The sequence below is a fragment of the Maylandia zebra genome, linkage group LG16 (assembly GCF_041146795.1).
Source record: "Maylandia zebra isolate NMK-2024a linkage group LG16, Mzebra_GT3a, whole genome shotgun sequence".
Classification (NCBI taxonomy): domain Eukaryota; kingdom Metazoa; phylum Chordata; class Actinopteri; order Cichliformes; family Cichlidae; genus Maylandia; species Maylandia zebra.
The window spans coordinates 26,929,849-26,956,086 of NC_135182.1; the positions used below are offsets into that span (position 1 = coordinate 26,929,849).

Consider the following 26,238-nt stretch of genomic DNA (forward strand, 5'->3'; position numbering starts at 1 on the left):
GTTTTCAGTCCCAAAAGGAAAACTCTTGATCTCTTAACGTACGTATCTATATGTGTCTGCATACGTAGATTTGCAGGTCTATTCATTCTCTCATGCTTTTATTCTCCCCCTGAAGGGAGCATATAATCATTTCAGTTTGTTGTCTGTCAGTCTGTTTGTTAGCAGTCTAGCATCCAGAATTTTCAGGATATGATTTTCTAATTTTGTGTGATTGAAGATACCAATAACAGCTTCAGCTGATTTAATTTTGTTGAAAATTGGGTCAAAGTCAAGGTCACACAAATGTGAAAATCAGTAAAGCCCTTATATTACCCACAGTTTTTATGGAAAGTCATCAAACTCCACACCAATATTACTAGGACTTGAGAGACACGAGTACCTAAGGTGACTAAGCGTTTGACTTTGACCTTCATCGTCAGCCCACAAGGTCAAAAGTTGGCCTTGAAAAAAATATGAAGAAACCATTTAGCATAAAAAGACATGCAGATGCATAAGATATACAACACACTTTTTATTTTTTCTATTTTTTCCAATATAATGCCAAACAATCTCACAATGATGCCACAATATCTATGTCATCATACTATAATAAAAAGAGGCTGAAGTCAGCATGTTTTAATAAAAACCAGCTTAAAACATCAAAGTTTTAGTAAAGTCACTGCCCTTCGGGAGGACTTGTGCTCTCTGACTGCTCTTGTTTATTATAGTCACAGGTTCCCCCAGAGTTCAATAACATACATAATATGAAACTGTACCGTTGTCAAAATAAAACTATTACAGTTAGTTTGATGCATAGAAAACAGAGTCCTACATGCACCTGTTACTCTTTCTGTTTACACATGCACACACAAATACACATCATATTATGATTATAATTGATATTTGTGCATTAATTTAGACACCACTGTTAGATTATAAATGCACTGAATCCAAACATGCCACAGGGTTGCTGCATATGCTGTATCTGTATGTATTTCAGTAAATGGGCCTTTGTCAGGTTTGCGTCCATATTTAATTGTTGAACAAATACTGTTTACTGTTTTATGCCTGGTCAAAATTAGACACTGAATGCAATCACCAGTGGGAGTTATCTGACACATTTTTTCTTGATCTAAAGCACCATCGTGGCTGTAAATCAGCCTATTTCCATTCTACACCAGCTCTCTCATTCTAGACTAATGGCGAAGGATCCCTGGTGGTGCTGCATCTTTTTCCATCTCACTGCCAATTGTACAGGACATCTTTCACATTCTGTCTCTTCTTTGACATTGTCCCTTTGGAGTTGCCAAAGAAAGCAAGAAATGCACAATACATAGGTGCAAGCTAGGCTGTCTGACTGAAATACATATTAAGGAAAAGTGTACATGTAGAATATATTACCTTGACTTTAATATTAATACAGTTCTCGAACACAGTCATTTGTATACGCACACTGAAAGTGAAAAACGCAGTGATCCCATTGCATGTAAAGGTTGAGGGGGTGTCGAGTTCTTATAGTTTTGTATATTTAAATAGTTTTGTTTTAGTTCAGTTTAGTTTCCAAACTTTAAGAAATTACGAATGCGGCAGATTTTGATCCACCAAGCAATATCATCTAGAAAACATCTGAGTGGCTTCATTTTTCAGCATGACAATGATTACAAACACAAGCCAATGCAGTAAAAGCATACCAGAATAGAAAAAAAAAAAAAAAAAAAAAAACACACAGAGGAACACTATTAGTCCTGGATTGGCCTCCCCAGAGCCCGGATCGCGACATTATTCAAGCAGTGCGGGAGCATCAGAACAAAAAGCAGCAAACATCGAAAGAAGAGCTTTTTGAATGTCCTTCAAGAAGCCCAGAGAACTATTCCTGAAGACCATTAAAAGAAATTACAAGAAAGCTGCTCAGAGAGTTCAGGCTGTGTTGAAGAATAAAGGTGATCATACCAAATATTGACTTTTAAGCTCATAAGAACTCTAGAAACTCACATTGCAATAAATTGCTTGACATATTTCCCATAGTTGTAATAAAATATACACAAAATTGTATCAGGTTTCAAACTCAGTTTTAGTCAATCGGGGTTGTGGCCCAGCTCTGTATCAGCAGATGAAATGCAGGTAATGCTGCATTCAACTGTTTCCAAGAGGCATTTTAACTATCCGCATGCAGCTGCTGACATGGTGCAGGGAACCAAACAGAATGCAAAAATAATCAAGCATCCACTCCCTCTCACTCTAATCTCCATGACTTTCTGCACTATGGCTGATAAAGTCCATTAGAGTGAAGTTAATATATCGAGACTTGACACATTTGGCCTCTGATGTTAAGGCACTGCATTTCACCCCACACATCATCAGCGAGTTGACGGCAAGAATAATGTTCGGCACATATGGGAGCAGTCCAGTACACGACACAGTAAACAGGCTCAGTGCATGATTCGGAACAAGACATGTCTGTAAGGGGTGTAGCGAAGGCCAATCTTATGCGAGTAGCTGAAATGTGTTATTTACGCTTCGTGACAAGAAGTGAACGCAAATGTTTTGCTCTGTCATACAGAAAGCGGGAGATTTACATCAGTGTCCATGACGACTCGTCTGACAGGGGGCCGGATTGTGTAGAATTCAAAAGAAGCTTCCTCCCAGTAGACTGCACCTTACGTCAAGTAAAGCCCTGTTAACATTCAAATCATGAGCCTCTTGGCTAGTTTTAAAAAAGAAATGTCAGGTCATTATAGATCGCAATTTTTGCCAGGGTAAAACGAATACATGAAACCTTTATTACCCACAAGGCAGAGCAGCAACAGAGAAAAGACACCCTCAGAATAATTCCTTTCTTCTCCTGGTTTACTGGTCATATCATATGCTCTCCCAGCCCCCTCTCCCCTTCTCTCCACACTTCTTTTACAAGTTGCTGGGCCAGTCATGTCAGGGTCACTGCCTAATCACATTAGAGCTTGATCAAAGTTGCAGGAGCAAGGAGGAGAGGCGAGAGAACCTCATTTCTCACAGTGCCGGGGATTAAACCTCAAGCAACATCTCAGGATCATCGGCACCAAGCCATGTGCCACAAGCCCCACAGAAGGCTTCAGCTGAGCAGTGGGCGGCAGACAGGCTGCTGAACCTGGTGTAATCTGGAAGACAGAATACAGAGGGCAAATCCAAGCTCCATGTGCCAGGCCAAGATAGATGATCGGCCGGATAAAATATAAAATAAAATACAGGGAGTAAATCACTGCCGGGGATGTCTCTGAGGTGGGTGATCAAATGATCTTAACTTTCCAGCATGGGGAGACTGATGGAGTAGCAGTTCCCAGACACAATTATCAATGTTTCACAGGCGGATGGTGCAGCTTTAAGATAGTTTAAATCTCACCTGCTACATTGATCCCACTAAAGTGAGGTTTGAAGATTATATTATATATATACAGACTATTTACACAATTCTACTATATAATAATAAATGTTTAAAGATTGTGTTCATGTGCAACTCTTGCATAAAAGAAAGAGATATCAGAAGCACAGACAGTGACATTTCTTTCAGCTCATTTAAAACCTCCATGCTGTTGCACTGTTTTTTTTCCTTTATCTTTTTGGAAACACAAATTCAAAAATGTCATTTTTTTTTTTTTAGCCAATTATGGCTAATCATGACCCTAAAAGCTCTAACTGGTGTATCTATTACCGCTTGGTAAAAAGAACAGCAGCATTTGAATGTCTCTGTTCTCACTCTTTGTTCTTCGTTGCCTCCATGCACTGTCTGCTAGTTACATCAAAGCAAAACAATGACTCCGAGTGGCTTTCTATTATTCAGTCCATACAAAACCGCAACGTTTAAACTTCTGCTTTTCCACCGCCTGGTTTTGCTCGGCAACTGGAGCCTTTTGGTTTCAGTTCCGTCCCCTTTGATAATGTTTCACTGTGCCTGTGAATCTAAAAAAGAAATTACATGGCTGGCCTCGAGAGAGGATGATAGTGCCTCCCACCACTTTCCCATCATATGATCATGGCCCTTCTCTTTCCTTTTGAGTTATGACAATAATACATTTTCCAGCTAGCATGATCCCGAGTAATACTAACCACATAAACAAGCGGAGAACTTCATTATCATCTCTACATCTCTGATGGCACAAATATTAGCTGATAAAATGGGTGAAATAGTTACAAGTAAGAGGCTGAAAGCGTTCTTGATTCCTACCTGAGATGATAATTATTACTAGTTTTACACTGTAATTCTTCTTCTTCAGAGCTTTCTTGCATTTACAGGAAATCTTACAGATGCACAATTTCAATGAGGCCTTTACGCAACCATGTTTTTTTTTTTCATAAAATAAGTGCATCTCAAGAGGCTTTAAATGAATAATTAGTAACATAATAGACAGTTCTAGGTAAGGATACAAAACAGAAGAAAAATAGAGCAGTTATTAAGAGATGCTTATTCCACGGATAATCTCCAGCATTTCCATGATGATCCTGCAGTATTTGTCAGATATGAAAACAAAAACAAAAAAGATTAAACTAAAATTGGTAACTGGTTACTTGCTGCTAGTGAAAGAGGACATGAAAAACAGGAAGGCAACATTCAGCTATATTGATCAAAAAAGATAAAAGACAATTTTTTAGAAAGACAACTGATTATTTAAAAATGCTTAAAAAACTCATTTTCCATGTACATGAAATGACTGTTACAGATGTAATTCAGATGAAATTATTCTGACGCTGCTAATGTTCAACTTTAAAGCACAAAAACTATTTGGCTGATGTCAAGACGCCCCAGTTACAAATAAGCTGACATGACACACGATGCAAGTTGAGGTTTTCATGTCACAGATGTAAGCTCTAGTATGTTTGCCATTCTTCCTCGAATACCACAGAAGATTAATGAAGCCATAGAGTGCAGGCTCGCTGTCAGTCACCAGAATAAACTGTGTTTTCTGCTTTTCCTGCAGGTCCTAACAAAGCGAGGTGATTAGTGACCAGTACTATCAAATAAAAGAGTCACCTGCAGTCTGCGTATCTTCCTGTCTAGCTCATGTGGTCTGTAATACGTCGCTATGACCCAAAGAATGGACACAACTCAAGGACGACAGTGCAGCCGCCTTCTTCGGTGGCCAGAACATTTACGGACCTCTCAGGCTATCTGTTTCCATGGCAATGAAGGATCCACTGCGTTCCAGAGGTGAGGTGGAATAATTCGAATAGGTTCTGCCACGACACCAAGTTAGGACATCCCAAAACAGTGCAGGATTTCTAATTTGAGACCAAAACAATTGTGAAAATGGGGGGGGGGGGGGGGGGGGGACGGACGTAAAACCGCTGCTACACGGCTGACTGCTCCCACTCAAGACAATACTTTTCCACCAGAAGTGCCACAGCGTGTCCTGGAAGTGCTTCAGAAAGAGCTCTCTGCTCTGTGTCGCTAAAAGTACACAGCGAGTCTATTAATCTATTTTTGATAGGAGATAGGTCAGACTGTACAAAACAGACGAGGAGAGGAGGAAGTCGGGAGGAGGCATGGAGAATGTGGTCAATTTTCTAAATAAAAGACCCTTTCCGGACTAAACTCTCAGCTTCTGAATTGCTCCTGCTTTGATACAATGAATGAAATAAAACCTTGGCATCGGTGTGCATGGCAAATTTTGTGTTTTTGATGGCAGTTATTTGAGAGACCAGCAGTCTGCTATTTTTCATCTTGTTTCTGATATGCTACTGTTTTTTTGGGTTGTGTTTTTTTTAAAAAAAAAACATAATACAGCACAAAGTCCTGCTTGGAAAAATTTCAGGGCTGTTTAGGAGCACTTACGCTGCTGTAGGTACTTTTTTCTCCCCTGAAAACAGCCTTGAACGGGCTCCTAGGAACAGTCCCTGCATCACAGCACCAACCATGATGCAGGGAAATTTGCTAAAACTGTCTTTGGTGAAAAACAACTTATTTTGAACCTTTGTTCCAGCCCAAAGAAACCAAACAGAAGAGACAAAGTAATAGCCAACGTATCCTGAACATCTTCTTTTTTTCACTACAAGGCAAATGAAATGGCACACATTTTTAAAACACCACATATGTCTTTTCCATGGTAGACACAGTAGTGTGCACACTGCTGTTCCAGTGTTTTGTGTAATTCTGGGGTTTTTCTTCTTCGCCACATTTGCCCTTTTGTATCAGCTTCAAAAATCTTTAATGGACTGTTCACTGTGTGCTCAAACAAAACCCTTTCCAACCCGTCAGCAGGAGGGGAGGTTTAATATTTCTCTCTGCGAAATCAACTCGTGACATATTTTAGTAAATCAAAACAACTGAAAGCCTACTGTTCAGTGAACCATCGAGTACAAATGTCATATTATTAAATTAATGTCATCTCTCGCTTAACAGTATCCCACCGATTACTGTTCGTGGCAGGTCTGACACATTAAATTATTATGGGAAAATAAGTGAGGAAACAAGTGCTTATGTGAGTGTGTATTAAAGCTGCGCTTCAAAAAGGCAAAGAAGTTACAGGGTGATGTACTTTGATGAAAAAAAAATAATAATTATTTTGCCTGATAAGAGGTGGTATTCTTGGCAGGTAATTCTTTTAGTTTACAGCCTTTGGAAGTGAGCAAAAAAGTTAATTTCAGACTGCCTACAGGATGACAAGAGAAGGCAGTTTAACTTCAGTGAAATTCAAAGTATGATTCTTGTGCTGCTCGTGGTGACATAAAGATTTTTATGATACTGTTGCACACTAACGAGGAACAGTCCTCACAGTTTGAAAGAGATTATGGCTCTATCAACAGCCAGAGGTAAACATGCCGTTGCCATTTCAATCTAAATACGCGCCGTAACTATCGTTTCCCCTCTGATATGAAAATACATGTTTCACAATCCATATGGGACAAAACCCCTCCGGTTAAATCTGCTGCACGGCACACCTGGGACTTACATGCTAGCATTAACCTTCTTCTTGCACTTTTTTTCCATGCAAGTCTGCAACATTAACCCGGCCATGTAAAACTGCAAAGTGCTGTTTGTACTGCAAAACTGAGGTGCTGTTTGGGATAGTCCGGGCTGCCAAGGCATTTCATATTTCATTCATATCTGTCAGGTATAGTCCATCTCTCAGAGACATCTAGGAAATCAGAACGATATAAAAGTTCTTTGCTTCGTAATCTGCAGCCATGCAGGAAGAACAAACTGACAGCAAGTTTTATCTTAATAAATGAATCGTCCCAAAAATAAAAAATAAAATCGCGTTTACTGCTGGCTGACAATCCGAGTACCTGAAATCTTCTGAATCTCTGTGAATTAGGGTTTGAATTTGTCTCCTCAGCCAGATTATTACTACTGTCTTTTGAATGCTTGTCCTTTGTAGTTTACTGCTCTGCTGAATGTGTTTACTTATCCGTGGGGAGTACAATCAAGGAGAAATTGCATGTTCATGGCACAGATAACACAGACTGGCCACCAGCAGGAGACACTTTTGCCGGGGCCAATTTATCTCAGAAGCAAACTGTCACTAAGTTTTTCAGCGCAAGTATCAACTAGATTGCACTGTCTTCTTAGCTGATTGGGTTTAAGCAATAATCTTGCACTTTTAAAGAATGACAAGGGTGAATTTTCCTTTTGTGAAATGGTTCGTACCCCGAGCCAACAACTCTCCCAGAGCATTTTTGAAATAATGCAGCTGGTATAACAGAACAGGAGATCAAGCCTCTAACAAGCTCGACATAAAAATTTGATCTTTTGCAAAGACACTGGCACAAACAGTCGCTTTTTCTCACTTCTTTGTCCACGTAGTGCAAGTGCAAGTTCTGTCTAATGAGATGCTAATCTGGGAATCTTACACTCTCGTTTCAAAGAGTGAGGGTTTTATTTATTCAGTGGCATCTACTCTGTACAAAGGCGATGTCTGGTGAGATCAGACCAGAGTTTGGCCATGAGAAAGAGCCACAGTTAAAGGTGACCTCTTCCGAGGATCATCGCAACCTCTGTGAGGATCAGGTCTGGTTCATTTTTCCACACCGTAGCTTTTAGGAGTGCTGATTTCAATTATTCAGAGACGTAGGAATGAAAACAGACTCTGTTGTGGTCCCATTAAAAAAAGAATTTTAAGGCTTGTGTGAATGGAATTGATGGGCTTTCAACTTTGCTGAACTGTAGCATCAAACCATAATAAATAACAAAAATAACAATAATAATTTCTGCATTTAATCATTAGTTATTATTAATTTCTGGTTCTCTTTTACAGATTGTCTTTCTTCCATCTTCCTCCCCTCACTCACAACCAGTTGGACAGACAGCTGCCCCTCCCTGAGACTGGTTCTGCTGGAAGTTTCTTCCTGTTAAAAGGGAGTCTTTCCTTCCCACTGTTGCCAATGCACTTGCCATATGATTGTTGGAGTTTTCTCTGTTTTAATTGCATTATTGTAGGGTCTTTACCTTACAATATAATGTGCCTTGAGTCAGCTGTTGTTGTGATTTGGCATTGCATAAATAAAACTGAACTGAATCAAATCTGTAGCACAAACTTGGGTGGGCTGTACCACACAGAAAGCCACATATTAGTCTGGAAATCAATTAAAAATGCTTCAAAATTGAACATGAAAACAAAGCCTGCTCCAGTGACTAGTCAATTAAATAAATCAATTAGGGGGATGATTTATTTAAAAAGAAATAGCCCAAGTAGAGATGTTATAAAAGGGGAAAACTATCAACAGAGGCTAAAACTATATTTTTTACCAGGCTGTAAAAATGCATTAAGCTATAAAGTTGCACATATTTACATAGAAGTCTGCGGAGCTGACTTTCCTTTTTGCGTAGCTTCATCTGGCACCTTGCCACTGCAGTTTTTGCTACTTTCGCATTGACTTTGTTTTTGCAGCTCTGGAGGTTGGTCCTTGCTTACTACACCTACTGGTGCTATACAGTAACATATAGTTTCGCTTGCTAGCTTTGCCTTCTTAATGCAAATGCATTTTCTCATGACGCTAGAATTTGCATCAACTCAATGTACTGAATTGAATTTCCCAAAAATGAGACAATTAATGGAGAGTTGAAAATCTCCACCAGCATCCCCATTTTATACTGATACTGATCAATAATCCACTGCTGCTTCATAACAGGACAAACTGAACGACATCCTGATATCCCGCCATTATCTGCTGTCATCCAAACTACACATCTGCTAATGAGTCTAAGACGCCTTATTGTTAAATATAGGTTAAAAGCTACTTTTAGCTGCTCCCTTATCCACAAGAGGTCATAACAATGTGCCACAGCTTTAATTTGGCAGATTTTTGTGTCAGCTGAACTTCCTGATGAACTCCAATTTGTGTCTCTTTCCAAGATCGACCAGGGGTTTTTTTTTCTAGCTAGATGAATCTGTAAACCACCACATTATGGAGTCATGAAGTCAGTATCATAGGGAACAAGGTCCACGGTGGCTCTTTAGGTTCAGTAACTGTGTTTTGATAAGAATTTATGCATTTAATGTTAAATATCAAGAAATCTTCCAGTGACATCATCAGCAGTTAATTTTTCAGGGTTCTGCATGTCCCACACTCGAAAACATCTGCAAATATTGCACATTTATTGCAGGTTTGCAGGTTAGTGCTGTTCATTTGGGCTGATTGCAACCTGTCGATCAGTGGCCTCAAAGCAGAATTTTGAACACCAACTACAGTTTATAGCAGTTTTTTAAATCATTAGAATTAGGCTGCGATACTTTTTTCGAGGCATGACAAACATGAATTACATTTATTACCCAGACTTTAAAGAACACACTTCATCCTGCTGTTTTTCCTGTTGTTTGTAGTTAAATAAGTGTGCTCTGTTTTGCCTTTAGATTTCTTTTAGACTTATCTTTCAGAATAGTCACATGTCATGCCACGGGGTGGGCAGCTGACTTACTTGCAAGCTGAGTCAGACAGCAAGGAAATGAAGCAAATAATGGCTTGATTTGGAACACTTGAGCAGCATACGGCAGGTGGAAACAAGGGGGGAGGCTCTAATTCTGCTCTCCAGCCAGCTGGTCCTAAAGCAGGGCTGCAGCCAAGCTCGCTGACCGCTCTGTTTCCCACTGAGCTTTTTCAGCGGAAGGAACTGTGCCAAGAGGTGTGGCACCTCTCTTCAAATCACCTCTCTCTCTCTCTCTCTCTCACTCTCTCCAGTGTATAATCGTAACATAATCATGCCCACTACATCTATTGATCTGTTCACAGCACACTTCCACTGAAGCAGCCAAATAGTATCCTTAGGCGAAGCACTTGCCAAGAGAGATATGATGACACCAATTAGATTACACTGATATTCAAATACACAATGGATTTATGTGGTGTGGGCTCACGTCTTAGGCTTATTTAGCCGATCTTGGAGCTTGGTAATTTATCTAGTTGTCGCGCTGTCCCAGAAGTCCCTCAATGTCATACTAATTAATTATTTATCATTACCTAAACGCACTAATTAATTGTCAGTTTAAGGGCATGCTTTTATGGAAGACATATTCAATCTGTCTCTGGGGATCACTTTCATATACCACATACCAATTATTTATTAATATCCTGCTAATTCTCTTTAGAGTAGACAAAGTGAAGGTCAAACAAGAAGAAAAAAGCACGGCGATTTCTCAGTGAGGCCCACTGACATTTATCCCTTCCAGTGGACTTTTAAGATTTGTTTAGAAGGATGCTGTTAGCCCCCTCCCCCCCTCCTCTCCAAGTGAATGTCAAGGACATGCATAAACAGCGATGCCATAGTTCATTACTGGTCATATTTATTCCAAGACGCTGCCCTTATCACAGTGTTTGTAATTAAACAGATGAGATCACAGTTAAAGAAAGAAGAAAGACAAAGATGTGTCATTTTCTGTCTCCAAGCTCCTGGGGTTTGCCTAATGAATAAGCTATTTGTCTTTTTCTGCCACGATGCATGTTACATGTATTTCGTCGCGTCGTAAGATCAGACAATCACATTATGAGTGGGCGTAATTATCGCAGCCTCCCCTGAGTTGGCATTAGACTACAGCCGCACGCAGACATCTGGTATTCAAATAATTGGCACACTTAGAAAGGGTGCGTGGCATTTTACAGATGTTCTCGTGAACCATTTAAAATTTGTCGAGACACCCATTAGTTGGATCTGAGATGATTAAACGTGAAAAATAAATCTATTCGAGAATTAAAGAAATCCTGGTCTGCAAATGCTCAGCCTCCTTTTTAACCACACCTTCAATTCCACATTTCTGAAGCATAATAAAAAATAGAGACAAAAAAAAAAGGAAAAAAAAAAAGAGTTTATAAACAAATCTGATAATGCATAATGTAATCAATTTCAAAACACACACAAAAAAAGTTCCCAAAAATTAATTACTTTTTCTTTTTTTGACCAAAAAGAAAAAACTACGGTAGCTGTGTTTCGTCACAACCAAAATAGAGCTACACTTCATTCATTTTCATTTCATTCATTTATTTATTCATTTTCAGGCACAACAAATACCTATATTGAACATAAAATACACAAAACAAAAAACAAAAATTGCCTGTTTGTTTTTTTCCTTCCAAGGTTTTGTTTCTGCTGATTATATTATTTTCATATGCACAGTAGATGGGCTTTCGACCATGAGGGTATAAAATGAACTCACCATCCACAGGACTCATTACTGAGCAGTATTCACTCAGTTTAATCTATTACTCCGTTTATGAATTTTTCCTTTTTTTCCCTTCTGGACACAGATTTCCCTTTTTTTCCCCCCTTTATATGAATGTTAGCAAACTGCAAAATAGTATTGCTACATGTTCTGCGACCCTGTGCAATAAACCTGCACTCTTGTTGTCTTTGAAATGGTTGCATTGAACACGGGTGACACATTGCCTCCCATCGGGTAACCTGAGCAAATGTTCCCCTAGAGTTGTCTCTTTGCCTATTGTCTACCAGTTGGTTGCAAAAACTCCCTGGAATTGGTCACTACATGCAAAAACCCCCAATCAACTCAATCATAAGGAAATCACTGGGTTTTTTTTTCCTAGTCCCACGATGGTTGCTATTCTGTTTTTCCTCTGAGCCATTAGCTTTATGTTGAGGTCAGCCTCGTACTCTGACTGTGAGGATAAGGCTACACCAAATGTCAGCTCATCCCTGTGTTGGTGTTCTCCCTGCAACGTAATCAGTGCTGCCCCAGTATCATCACTACAACTGATCAGCCATGCTTTTGTTATAGCTTTGAAACCTGGTAGAAAAAAAGACTACACACGCAAAGCATTCAGGGCTTTGTGCCAGAAGGCCAAGCCAAAAACACTGTGGATCTCTCTAAACACAAACCATTTCATAAAAAGTTAAGTAGTTTTTTGTAGCTATGCATAACTAACATGCGTCTGAAAAATGAAAATATTTTTGTAAACAGAAGATAAGAGGTTCACCGAGTCACCAAATGGGACACACACCCGAGTTTTCAAGCTGGTCAGGTGCTGAAGCAACATTAATATGACTTTGTAGGAACAACAGCAACATACCGACACCAGACAAACATGGTAGCACAACAGATTTTTCAGAATACACATGACTCCCAATGCTACAATAACAGCATGGTTAAGATTTATATGTGTGCTCCAGAGTAATCTTTAAAACATTGTACAATCAGCAAAGATGTCATGCTAACAGATGAGAAAAATAATATGGGCTAAAGTATTACCTGGAAATGAAACGCAGAGCTCCCAGGGATAGCCAAAAAGGTTGGTACTCGTCTTCTACATCCATAATGCTTTGCAGTATTTGTCTCATAAATAAAAGCATTTTATATGGTCTAAGTAAAATCTAGGACAGAGGGCTATTAATGGCCAAGGGACTCCTCTCCTGGGGCAGCAGTGTTAATCGGAGCAATAGGTCTCCTTCCTGCTGGATCAATGTCAGCACAAATTTCAGATTGCTTTCCTGATGCGCGCCAAGTTATCTGTGATTCAACTTTAATAGGATATTGAACGGAGCCAGCATTTAGGGAGCAGAGCCGTATTTCACTTTATTGACAATCAAATGCACACAACTTTCTCATTAGCATGCATTAAGAAAACAGAGAATTAATCTTGACAACACCATCGGATAACATGACGACAGTTACATGCTTGTTTAAGCAAACACGCCTAAGAGTGACTTGGTGATGGCGAGGTGAAAATATCGGTAAAAGCAGCTTGACAGACATTATACTGGACAAAAAGCTACTACTGTGCCAACTGAAGGAGAAGCATAAATTAAGAAAAAAGGGACGAGCACAGGCAGCGATGTTTCATTTATATTTAGAAAACACGCCATCCACAATATCATCTTCAATGTTTCAAGACCTGAGTGCATCATGGCTTCCCCCTCTGTCATTTTGGATAAAATCACGCGTTTCCGCCTGAACGCCACTTCAAAGATTTGTAGTGCATAAATCTAGTGTCTCTGTCGTGCTGGGGAAAAAAAAAAAAAAAAAAAGAGGTCGAGATGTTTCAACATTTACTTGACTTACAAATCACCAAAGCTACCAGACAATGTGAGTTGAATATCCATCATCGCATTCTTTAAAATTACACAGAAGCAGATGCATAAATATACAGTAACAGCTATTTAAATGCTACGTTGAAATGATACTAGAAATCCCCATTGGCGTGACTCTCCTTTTTAAACAGGCTTATTTCACTGTAATGCATTTGCTCTGACACTTGCAATCCAAAAAGCAACGCTTGGATAACAAAACGAGTGGTGGCAATTCAAACTGGCCGTGCTAAATCAGATGACATTTCACCACACCTGAAGGTCAAGTGTTTTGTCAGCAGAGGACAGACCCAGATGATAAAGCTGCCAACATCAGGTGAAAGATTTGATGTCGTCATATTACCAAAACAGGGGCGTGAAAGTATTGTGTTTAAGAAGAAATCCTGGCTGGGTGACGGCTGCTTTTTCTGCACTGAGGGAAAAAGAAGGGGATGCTCAAGGTACATACTAATGTGCAGCATGTGCTACAAGTGGAGAAAATGTTTGAATGACTGTATTTTTGCCCTTTGCATTCACAATTTCTTTTACATTAAATTGGCAATGCCTTGTTTTTATATTGAAACTTGCAATTTAATTGTAATTTAAGTGTCATTACAAGTTAATAGCCGGTGTCTGAATTGATCATATTAAGGACATCCCCTTGCTTTGATTTCATACACATATATAACTGATAATAGCTATAAAAGAAGTGTTTTTAGAGAATGGTTTTTGACTACCAGCCCTCAATATTTGAAACTTTGTCCATGTTTAAAACAGGCATCAACCACTGCAACAGTAACTGTAATTTTATATATAAATAAGGACACATAACTATCTTCACAAAATGTACCCAATGAAAATGTAAACACTGTACTGCTCTAGTTAGCATAAAACCATAGAAATCTTGGGTGTTGTTTGATTAACATTCTGTCAGTATGCTGGTGCATGCATTATAAACAACTGGATAAAGGCAAAGAAAACAAAGTGATAAAAGCCGTATCTTTTCTGTTACAGCATACATAAACAATGTAAACAACATCGATCATGGCCTTACATATATTACGGTTGAGCAGCTAGGAACCAGCTTGAGTTCCCAAGTGTAAGTGACAGCTGAACTGTGTTGAAAATCTCAGTTAAATTTTTAAAAACATATCCTTCTTTCATCTCCTCTTAAAAGTTTTGAATAAGGACTTCCAGGAACTGTGAAAAAGCTTCTCCTGTCAGTGTGTGAAGGTAACGCCAGCTCAGCCGGCTACAGTGCAGACCTGTCAACAGTGAGTTGTCAGCAAAACCAACAGCTTTTCCATTATGATATTCAGCAAATATGGTTGTATAGTGCTATATCCGAAGGTTGTGAGCACAGAAGTTGACTGATTGGTTCATAAAAGATGAGGTTGTGAGGATCTGAACAGCAATTATGGTGTTTTAGTTGATCATATTCATCCAGAAATAAATTTGGTTTAAATGTGTTGTTTATACATAATGTGCACTGGTTCACTTCATAGAACATATTTGCAGACAGATGATTCCCACTCGGCTCTGTAGCCGACTGGACAACCAGGGTACAGATGAATTCTTCTCATCTCTGGATATTATGAATCGAGTGGCTCTGTTCTAGCTGTCTAAGCTGTGTCTACAGCAGTGCAGTTGCTCTTGAAAAGGTGATATTGGTGGAAAATTTTTAATCTTTCCCTCCAAGCTGCAGCCTATAAAACTGCATAAAGACTTAACAAAGGTCCCTCCACAGCAAATGGTCTCAAAGATGGCCACCAGGAGCTATTGGCATTAGGAAAGCATTAGCTTGAATAATTCAGCATTTTCTATCAGAGCATACTGTTCTATAGGCAGGGCGTACATTATTAAGCAATATACAGTGTAAGGAACCGATATTAAACTGAGGTTAAAAAATGCATTTAGTGCTTTTGCTGGAAAGCCGGCCCCGAAGCCGTTTGACTAATCATTGCTCGTGTCTCCTGAGAGGAAACAACAAGGTATACCAAAAATCATCATACTGGAAGGGCTGCTCAGGTGGTGCACAAAACAAACTCAGATTCTGACAAAATATCACACCTGTCATAACACCTTAGCGTTTATGTACTAGACTTCTAACCTTGTTTGCATTAACTGTAGGAAACAGTAACGAGGGAAACTGAGTGTAGAATAAAAAAAAGAAAGCAAAAGGATATTAATAAGCATGCTTGTTGAGAAAACATTGCATATGTGGACGCAAACTCTAAAAAGCAGCAAGGGGCACAGCCAAGTGTGTGACATTAGACATAATTCAGAATAAGGGCCAAGTGTCCAGCCAAGCGGATAGACAAGGCCCTCATGTTCAGACTGTGCCAGGGGTAAATATTCGGTATGACATTTGTGCTGCGTGCGATTTCCATCGGCTGAATTGTAGCCGACTGACATTTTTATCCAAGTAACGCTGGCCACGATTTCTCCACTTCTGTCTATTTAAAATATCAGACAGAATGGGACTGCACACATCGAGACCACCTAACAGTAGAAGTAGCAATGCAACGACAGCCTCAGAAACAGCCGCAGTTTTCATTTAGTATTCAAAGATTTCATCTAATTTACTTTTTAGTTTTCCTCCCTTGTTTCAATGAAGTTTTATTTTGGAAATACATCAGTTTTACTTCATTTTGAAGTCAGGATGGCTTCAAATAGTAAAACAGTTATTAAATTATATTAAAAAGTAGGTTTGCCATATCTATGCACAATCATTTGACAGTGAAATGGAAACTTTGAATAGTTTTTAGTAAAAACTGAATTGCATTTCTGGTTGAAATACCATCTACACTTTAGTGGTAACATTAAACCAATGCACCAGTGTGCATTATTTCATATATTCTGCTAGACATCCATGGTATACTATACAGAAAGTCACTACAGCTGTTTTCTGTCTTGTATTTCCCCTCCTAAAATCTTTTAAGACCTCATTACTGGGGGAGTGGGGATGCATTTAAAAGATATTATGTTAGTCTTTCAGTCTAAATTACAATCCACAAATGGCTGCCAGAAGGCATGCTCTTATGTTAAATACAAATTTTGGTCCATACTAAAATTATCCCACAAAAATAAATTCTTTGAAACCTTTAATTTGGTAGCTCAAGCCCATGATCTCAAGTAATATCAGTCCTATGAGACATTTTTTTCCAGTGTTTTAGGATGAGGCTTTAAAAGAACAAAGAGAAAACCAAGACACTTTTGTGTTGTTTATTTTACCACCACTGTAGCATTGCAGTTTTCATAAAACCAATGTTTTCTTTTTCAGAACTCTACGTTACTTTCTACTGATTAAAATAATGCAAGTGTATAAAACAGAATTACTTTGTAAGGTGTCTCTGTTTTTTTTGTCTACCTGCATGTGCTATCTCTCTCAAAGTAATTAAATCTTGGGGGGGATGAAGAAGCACCAACCCATTATGTGGTGGCCTAAAAGCAAGCTTGGTTAATTTTTCAGAGGAATTTCCACTAATGTATTCAGAGCCCAGGAAACATGACAAAATAAAAGGCTCACATTGGCAGCTAGGAAGACAAGTGTAGATTTAAAGTGTCTCGGCCAAAGACTTTCATAATCATACTTATCTTCACAGTGAATGCCATTCATCATTACTGCAATGTATTTTAAAAAGCCTTATGACACATGTGCAAAAATACTTTAAACTTTACTCAAGAAAATGCATACTTAAATAACTGATTAACTTTTTCCAAAATCACTGCTTAATGAGGGTTCTTTAAAAAAAAAAAAAAAAAAAAAAAACCAGAGTAACAGCAGCAGCAGTACTGAGGGTAGTGCTGTGGTTAAGCTGTATGGGTAAGTCTATGGGTATTTGGACAGTGACACAATGTTTGTAATTTTACCTCTGTACACTACAACAATCAATCAAGATGCAATTCAAGTGCAGACTCCCAGGTTTAATTCGAGGGTTTCAACAAAAGTATTGCATCAACTGTTTAGGAATTAGAGCTACTTTTATACACAGTCAACATTTTCAGAGTCTCTAAAGCAGGGGTGCCCAATCCCGGTCCTCGAGAGCTACCGTCCTGCAGCTTTTAGATGCATCCCTACTCCAACACAGCTGAATCAAATGGTTTGATCTCTTCAGCATGCCATCATGTTTGTCAAAGGCCTGACAACAAGCCATTCATTTGATTCAGGTGTGTGGGAACAAGGATGCATCTAAAAGCTGCAGGACGGTAGCTCTCGAGGACCGGGATTGGGCACCCCTGCTCTAAAGTAATTGGAAATTTTTGGTGAGGCCTGTACTCACATTATTCCATGACAAAATAAGTAGACAAAGAGCAGGAGTTTAAGTGTTGAACTTTTGGTAGCTGGATCTCCAAAAAGCGATGTTGATGCAAATAAAGGAAGCATTATTAGGCTGGAAAAAAAAAAAAACAACCCACAAACAAACAAACCAAAACACTAGTGCCATAAGCGTTAATCTCGTTAACGCCATACCCGCATTAACGGGGCAAACCCCAGTTAGCGAGTTCGCACCGAACGCACGGGGCTAATCCATTAATGAGCTAACCACGCTAACACGTTGACACCGTGCATGCACTGGACAATCCATGCTAACTCGCTAACGGAAATTTGCCGCGTTAATGCAGTTATGGCGTTAACGTCATTTTAACGAGAATAACGCTGACAGCACTAACAAAAACTGAAATAAAAAAAATAAAAAACCTTGCTCAGATCAGCAGTCTGTAAATTCTTAAAGCAAGTAATGCACTAACCAGGTCTGCAAAAACCAAACCTGAAGGACCATATACTGCAACTAAAGTGAATGATCACAGAATTGTTTCCAAGGTTAAAAAAAACAAAACAAAACGTTTTACAATATCTAGTCAAGTCCAGGACACTCTTAAGGAGGTAGGTGTCAAGGTCTACATGATTTAAATACAGCAGGTTTACAACAGGTGCAAACCTCTGGTTACGCTGAAGAACACAAAGGCCAGAATAGATGATGTCAGAAAACATCTAAAAACAGCCTGGACATTTCAGGGGAAAAATTCTTTGAGCGGGTGAAATCAGAATCAACTTCTAGCCGATTTAAAAAAAAAAAAAATTAATTAATTAAAAAAGTATGGAGAAGGAAAGGCAGTGTTATGGTCTAACGCATACCTCACTGTCAAACATGGTAGAGGCTGTGTTATGGCATCGGTATGTATGGCTTCCAGTTTAATTGGGCCACTAGTGTTTATTGACTAGTGTTTTGTTTTCTTTAGGTCACGAGCAGTTGTCCAAGCATTTCACTACATATCGTACTGTGTATGACTGTGTACGTGACAAATAAAATTTGAATTTGAATTTGACTGCTGATAGAAGCAGCACACTCTCTTGTCATGTTCAGACAAATGCTATAAAACTAATCTGACAGACCCAAAGCATACCACAAAATCAACCCAAGAGCGAAAGTCTGCATTTGAATCATATCTCGAGTAACTGATTTAAAACCACTGTGGTGCTGTACTGAGGAAAAACTACACAAATTGTGGCATTTTTTCAAAAATCGATGGTGCAAACCGTGTTCATATTGCAGAAGAGCTGCAAGAAAAACTTTTTAAATTGGTAATGTGGACATACCCAACTTGAAAATATCACACCTGCTAATATGGAGAACATCTGCGATATGAAAATTGGGTAGACAGCAAAAGATTTTTGCTTAGATGCTCCATCACCTGCACAACGTGTAAACACATGGTTTATTTTTCAAGAAAAAGACTTCCATTTAATCTGGTGGAGCCTGAGGAGCGATACCCGTTTTAAGACCTGTTTGTGGGGGGGGGGGGGGGGGGGGGGGGGGGAGTCCTATAGCTGTATGAAAAATATGCATTTTGGCTTTCAGATATGTCTGTAGATTTTATATTGCTTTATCAAAACGCTCTTTCCTCCTCATCTCAGCTCAGCTCTAGTCGTGAGTCATCTTATATTGCTCGATAATTTCTGCGCCCTTTAGGGGAAAGGTAGACAGTGTATATTGATTGATTTGGGTTGGATATTTGCTAAAACAAACAGATATCTTGTTCCAAAGATCAGATTCTTCACTAACTCTGGCAGCATTAACAAATGCAGCTGAGACTGGGCCCAAAACACAAGCACAAGATAATTAGTCACACCAGGCTTGGAGTAGGAAGGGCAGGGAAGCAATCTGACTGAAGGATGTATTGATCCTCTAGAGAGGGAGGGGCACCCAGTCAGGAGTCATGATCAATCTTGCAAGCCAACTCTCTCAATCTGTGATGAGACCTGTGTGTGTTTGTGTGGGGAAGTATTCCATCTACACTATACACCCTTTGGTACACATGTTTGTGTGTGGGTGCCTACGTGCATGCGTGTGTTGTGTGCAGCCACATTAACACTACCAACAGCTCAGTGTTATGACTTGTCAGAAAGAGACAAATGTCTGTGTGAGTAAAAGACTCCCAGGGGTTAGAGAAAGGGGGTTTAGCTGTACCACAACATCGGAAGCCTTTATCGTCGAGTTAAAAGCCACCGCCATCCCTGAGCCGCAGATTCTCCTCATCACGCCGAGCGCTCTAAACCGAGGCACAGTTAGAGGTTTTAAAACCAGCTCAGGGAGCGATGGAAAAGGTAAATCTTCCCAAATATAAACAGTTTGCATATTGGTGTTATCCATTGGCTGGTCACAGGTGGGTTTAATCTGATTAGACAGTGGTGATGCATATCAGGAGGAGCAACAGACCAAATGCACTGTAATTCATCTTCCTCTGATACACTGGAGGAGGAAGAGGAGGAAGAGGAGGAGAAGGTGGGAAAGGAGTGCAGTGGCACTGAATTGGGTTGCAAAAGCAGCAGTCCCCCCTTTAGCCTCGAAAAAATATGCGATCAGTTTTTTGTTTGTTTTTTTCCCTCCTGCATTTTGCAAGAAGAGTAAAAGATGATAAAAAAAGAGAAGAAAAGAGTTGTTTGTTTATGGGTGGTGGAGGATGTAATAACGCTCACCGCTGGCCTCTAGGGTTGAATCCGATATCAGACAGCATGTTAAGCTGCAGGGACTCCCACAGCAGTGGAACTGTAGATGGCTAATTGACAGGCTGTTGAAGACGAAGCCAGTCCAGATAGCCAGTCACTTTCACGCTCCCACACTCCTCGCTCTCCACCAGGAGGGAAGACGGCAGGCTGGGGGAGAAGAGTGTGTGTGTGTCTGTGTGTGTGTGTGTGTATGTGCTGTTACACTTTGGAGGCTCTAGGGAAGCGGATGTCACTCCTACAGTTATCTGCACATATACACAGATTTTCACACGAGCGCAAACACATGCACACACACACACACACACATGCACACACACGTATATATAAGTGAGAATGAAATCCTGTAACTGAGTTTTTGCGGGGCTCAAAGACAACGCCAAAGGTCGGGGATGTATTTCTTGTTGTAACATGGAATGTCACACTCATGCAAGGGCTCAGGAGACACATTTTACACATCAGGCCCAAGTAGGAGATTGTGGAGACTGTGCATGGCTTCAGCATATCAGAAAAATGTAAAAACTTGTTTTGAAAGTCGGCTCTATGTGAATCCACGCCAGCTACATATAAAACTCTAAGTCTAGGTGTATGCCAGTTCTGTAGCTTGTTACCATCGAGACTTAAATTCGCTTCCCTATTTACGCTCTCACTATAATTTTTCATTGCCTCCCATCTTTCTCTCATGACCCACACAGGAGCAGTACAGTTATTGAGATCAACTCCCAATTATGTCTCTTTTGTGCCATTTTCTACATTATATTGATTTACATTAATGCGGCTTCGGATTTTGTTCTACTATGAAGGATATGACGGGGGAAGGGGGTGAAAATCATCTGTGGCTTACACCATTACACATTCAATTATCTATAAAACACACAATGGAGGCTTCAGTCAGTGAAATGACAAATTGCAGGCGGAGAGCTCTTCAGTGTTGTCCCCGTTAACCCAGGTTTTTATAGATCACCTCGCATGCCACCCTATAGCTGTTTAGTTATCTCCATGAATATATGCAGAAGGGATCTGTCCTTGCTGAGAGCAAAATCTGATAATGCAGCAGCAAACACAGCTGAGAGTCAGAGCAAACCAATTCAGAGCTCTGTTTAAAAAAAAGCCAAAGGGCTCGCTGCTCATCTGTGCGACAGCACCACACAATAGATGAACAATTATTCAGAGTTAGACTGGAAGAAAAATATTAATCTATTTATTCATGGCTTGTTGAATCAGCTTTATCTTCTGTGATTAATCCAAGTCAATAATGTAATCTTTAATTATAAAGAATGGCCTTATTACCTACGTCAAATAATCACGCCGGTCCACGATGCTGGAAAGAGGAAAACAAATTTCTCTGCTACGTGATTATGTATTTTTCTGCCATGAATTAGAGAAGCCAGACCTTTTTTTTTTTTCCTGGCCTTGAGACTCATATTTATTTGACTCTTTCATCAGTGAATGCACAGAGGGCAAGTCATGATTTCTGAAATAAACAAACTTAAAAAAAGAGAGAAAAATATTGATATATTTTTGAGATTTTAGTGTTTTTGCAGAAACCGTTTCAGTCATGGCTATTTAGATTTGGGATTTTATAGTAATTCAAATAAAAAAACTAAAAGATATAATAAAGATTCTGAGAGAAAAATAAAAGGAAAACTGGAAACCGGAGGTCTATTACACAGAACACGGTCTGGTTACAGAAAAGCTCAAATGTCAGAAAATGTCACAATTATTTTTCATCATACAATTTTCCCAAGAGTCCCGCATCCATGAAGCTTTTATCAAAATATAACATCTGGAGCTCCCAGAATGATCAATCAAAAGAAAATACATTTCGATCCTGAAGCAGGGCCCTATACGAGGAAGAATAATGACCAGTTTGTGCAGGACTCTAGTTTTTTTGAACATGCTTGCATGTGATTAATAGCACATCACCTGTAATAATGGCCTTCTTGCTGCATGCAATTTCTAGTTAGAAATATACACGTGCACAAATAAAAACAGAGGCACGCATGCATGTAAATGAGCTTCACTGGCATTGTCCTGTTTTGCGTTCTGCCCACCAGTCTGATCCCACAACTCCCAGTCCTTCCTCTCTTTGCACTCCCAGTGCAGATTCCCACCAGGACTCAGAGTAAGTGATTTTTCATGCGTGGCGGCAGCAAGTAGTCTGTAACAAATCTAACTGACAGCCCCTGAAAATGCAGATCACATAGTTGACAGAGAGGAAACAGCAGCTTAGGGAACTTCCAACAGGATCCTAATCTGTGATGAAGTCACCCAGTGTCCAAAGAGAGCTACAGGACGTTTCATCGACATGGAACAGACATTTCCTGGATGTCAGAATTGTCTGCTAATTAATGTACTCGGAGAGGAGTGAGTGTCAAAGTGTCAGAGGATATTGCCGTCAAACCTGCCAGAAGCACGTTACAAACTTTTAGAGTCGCGATGCTGCATCAGACTGAATACTGCAAAACTTTTTGGGTACCCTGAGGAGCACAACATTTTCTTTTGCTCGACAGAACAACTGAGAACATTTTCTGGAGGGGAATCCACGCTCATGTCACAGGTAATTTTATGTGTATATGTAAAAGGCTGCCTTGCCAACAAAATAAAGAAAAAATAAATACCGTGCTAGAGTGTCGGAAAAATCAAATGAGAAGCAGAGAGACGTCATTATTTCTTCAGCGTAATTTGGCACATCAGACATAATGTAGTGCCATCTCTGTGATAAGACAGAATCTTCAGGTCTCAGAAAGGTGAGCATATCAATGTTCAACATACCCTATTAAGACTTGACATCCCCACTTTATCATCACTAAAGCAATTGCATATTCCTATTCCTGCAGGAGAGATGGGGAAATCCATCTCCTGCAAGGACAGTGCCTTTAATAAATAGTGCACAGAACACAGGCACAAACTCTCCCTCTTTCACCTGATCCTCTCTCTCTTTCCATCTCTCTCTCTCTCTCTCTCTCTCACACACACACAGACACACACACACTTTCCCTCTCATGAAAATTGTTTCATTCCTTTTAGTCAATCTGGCTAATGCAAAAATCATGTATGTCAGTCTTTAAATATTTAATCTTAACAGCAGCGAGATTGAAATACAACATTGAAGAAGCATTACTCCTTCCTTCCCTCCTGAAAGGTACAAGAGCCCAGCGAGAGGGAGAGCGAGAGAGAGGCAGGCAGCTGCTCTGCAATGTCAGGAAGAGAGAGTGGAAGCGACAGGGAGAGATGGAAAAGAGAGGAAGAAGAGACTCGGCTATTTTTGATGGCAATTTTGTTGCCATGCACTCTCAGCTAGTAGGGTTGGAGGCAGCACTAAAGCGCAGTTTGCCTTGGAAAAGTACACAACCACATACAACAGCTCTCTGTTTTTCTTCTTTGGGAGCAGCCTTTGTTCTTTGACATAATAGATTCTAGTGGAGGCACGGCTGAAGAGAAACACTGTTGCTGCTTAGAACTTAGTGAGAAGAGATACAGCTCGATGACTGAACAAAAGACATGAATCTTGCATGCAGAACTGTACCGTGGGAACCACATGGCCCCAAGAGATGAGTAGAAACACAAAGAGAATTTAAACCGCTCGTCTTAACGAGATCCTACCGCTTTCATCCTTACAGGTAGTTTTGTGTGAACAAGGATATTGTTCACTTACACACTTGTGGCCCCTTTAATGTTTCAAATACTTGTTTAACAAGGTTGCTTTTGCAGGAACAACAACAACAACAACAACAATAAAAGCTTTTTTCTGAAGCCAATAAATCACAACTGAGTGGTGTCACTTTGTAAGAGCGAGCAAAACACAAAACTTTGGGAAACTTTTACACTCACCACAGTGAAGTCCTCGGCTGAGCAGTTCTGTCCACTAAAATTACAGCTCATGAGCATCTCTTCTAACTGATGTCCTGTCCTGTTGAAAATGTCCTGCATGTCAGGAGCAGGATACATTAAATCAGTGGGTTTGTGCCCGTCCCTGTTTTTGGGGGGCAGACCTGTCAAGTTAGCCAGGTGGTAGATGTCAGCATCGGTGAGCGCTGAGAAGCGAAAGCGGTTTATGTTGCAGATGGTCACAGCGGGGAAAACCATCTCGGGGGTCGCCTCTTCATTCAGAGCTGTGACGTGAGGGTGCTCCAGGTAAGAGATGGCACACTTAGCTGCTTGGTACAGAAAGAGTGCCAGTGAAGTCAAAAAGGCAAGAGCCCAGAGAGTCTGCCGGATGCCCAGCCGACCAGAGACAAAGATATGGTTAATCCCATGAAGGGAGCAGGAGTTAGCAAACCCGGCCAGGTCCTTGGCCGGAGGTGTGCAGCTCTCCTCGATCAGGCTCTCCTTGTCCCCATCCTGCTTGCTTTTCTGCTTCTCATCCTCCTCTGCAAATTTGATTTTGCAAACAAATTCGATAGGCATGGGGGCAGCCAGGTCTGCGTTTTGGTTTTGTTTTTGATGACAGCTATAAGCCCTGGATCACTTCTCTCCCACTTCCTCGCCTTTTGTCGTCTGTGCAGGAAACAACTCCAAAAAGAAAAAGACGGGAGAGAGTTTGTTGCTGCTGCTGTCGCTGCTGCCTGTGCTGTGACTGATAGTGCTGCTGCTGCTTCTGCTGCCACGGCTCCTAGTGACTACAGCGCTGCTGCTGCTGTGCTGCTACTGCTCTGAACGCTTGTCTCACTACTTGATCAGCTCACACAGTCTCGCTTATCAGCAGTAATACAGCTGTCAAAAAAATAAATAAATTAAAAAAAAAAACCCTTGCACACAGCCTCAGACCCACAGATGAAAATGCAGCATTTTGAGTCGGGCTAAAATAAGAACAGGGCACTTAATAATTCACGAGAAGGTAACATTGTCATTATTTCCTCCTCACTGGCGCGAGTCGCAACTTCCCCCGGTCATCCCCATGCTTCCCCGCTGACAGACCACCTCCTGCTTAATCCACTTGTTTGGATGGTGCTTTCACTTCTCAACCTGAATAAAGTTGGTGTCAGAGGTTCTCCTGGCAAACATCTGGTGTTTGATGTGAATTGCAGAGGGTCACGGCATTTTCATGCCACACTGAATAAGGTCTCTAGAGAATGCCTAATTGAAACAATAATGAGCGGTGCAAGCAGTGGAATTGAGCACGAGCTAACCCCTGGCAATCAATCTTGTCTTTGCAACAAAAAAGTAAAAGACTATCGATCGAGCGAATGTGTCTGTCAGAGATTAAGCGAGGCAGTACAACGGTGTTTCCTTATCAGGAACTAATAGTAGCATCACAAGACTCCAGCACGAATTTGAATTAGTGAATGCATCCTGATCTGGACCCCGATGCTGCTAAAGACGTTGAAATCGAGTATCGATCTGCCTCCGTCCCTACCCTTTACAGTGCGTGTCTCAGTGCTGTTAATGGCCCTTTTCCAAGTTGCCAAACAAAATTATGCAAATGTAAGGCAGAAAAGTGAGAGCCCTAATGCATGTTATTCCCCTTTAAATGGAATTAGTCATGCGGGTCACATCACAAGGGGCTGGGACCTCTAGAGAAAAGGCATATTTAAAAGTGAATTCAACCGCTCTAAACACACATGCCAAGTCAAGTCTGAAAGAGCACCAGAGACCAAAAGGAGCAAATAAGGGGACTTAAAAAAAAAAAAAAGAAAAGAAAAATGCCCTGCATTTTCTTAATCAGCTTAAAGAGGTCTTGTGATTCACATAAAATGTGAAAACCAACAGAAGAATCATTTTTGACATAAGATTCTAGAAGTAATCAAAATAAAATTGTAATCTGTTTGGC

General features: G+C 40.2%; 1 protein-coding gene across 1 annotated transcript in view; it reads right to left on the minus strand.

The window, feature by feature from the left end:
* Nucleotides 1-25,110, minus strand: part of asic4a (acid-sensing (proton-gated) ion channel family member 4a) — a 97,810-nt gene extending 72,700 nt beyond the window's left edge. The window contains exon 1 of the mRNA XM_004575460.3: nucleotides 24,300-25,110. Coding sequence (XP_004575517.1) covers nucleotides 24,300-24,875 — 576 coding nt within the window. The 5' untranslated portion in view covers nucleotides 24,876-25,110. The remainder of the gene's footprint in view (nucleotides 1-24,299) is intronic.
* Nucleotides 25,111-26,238: the final 1,128 nt, after the last annotated feature.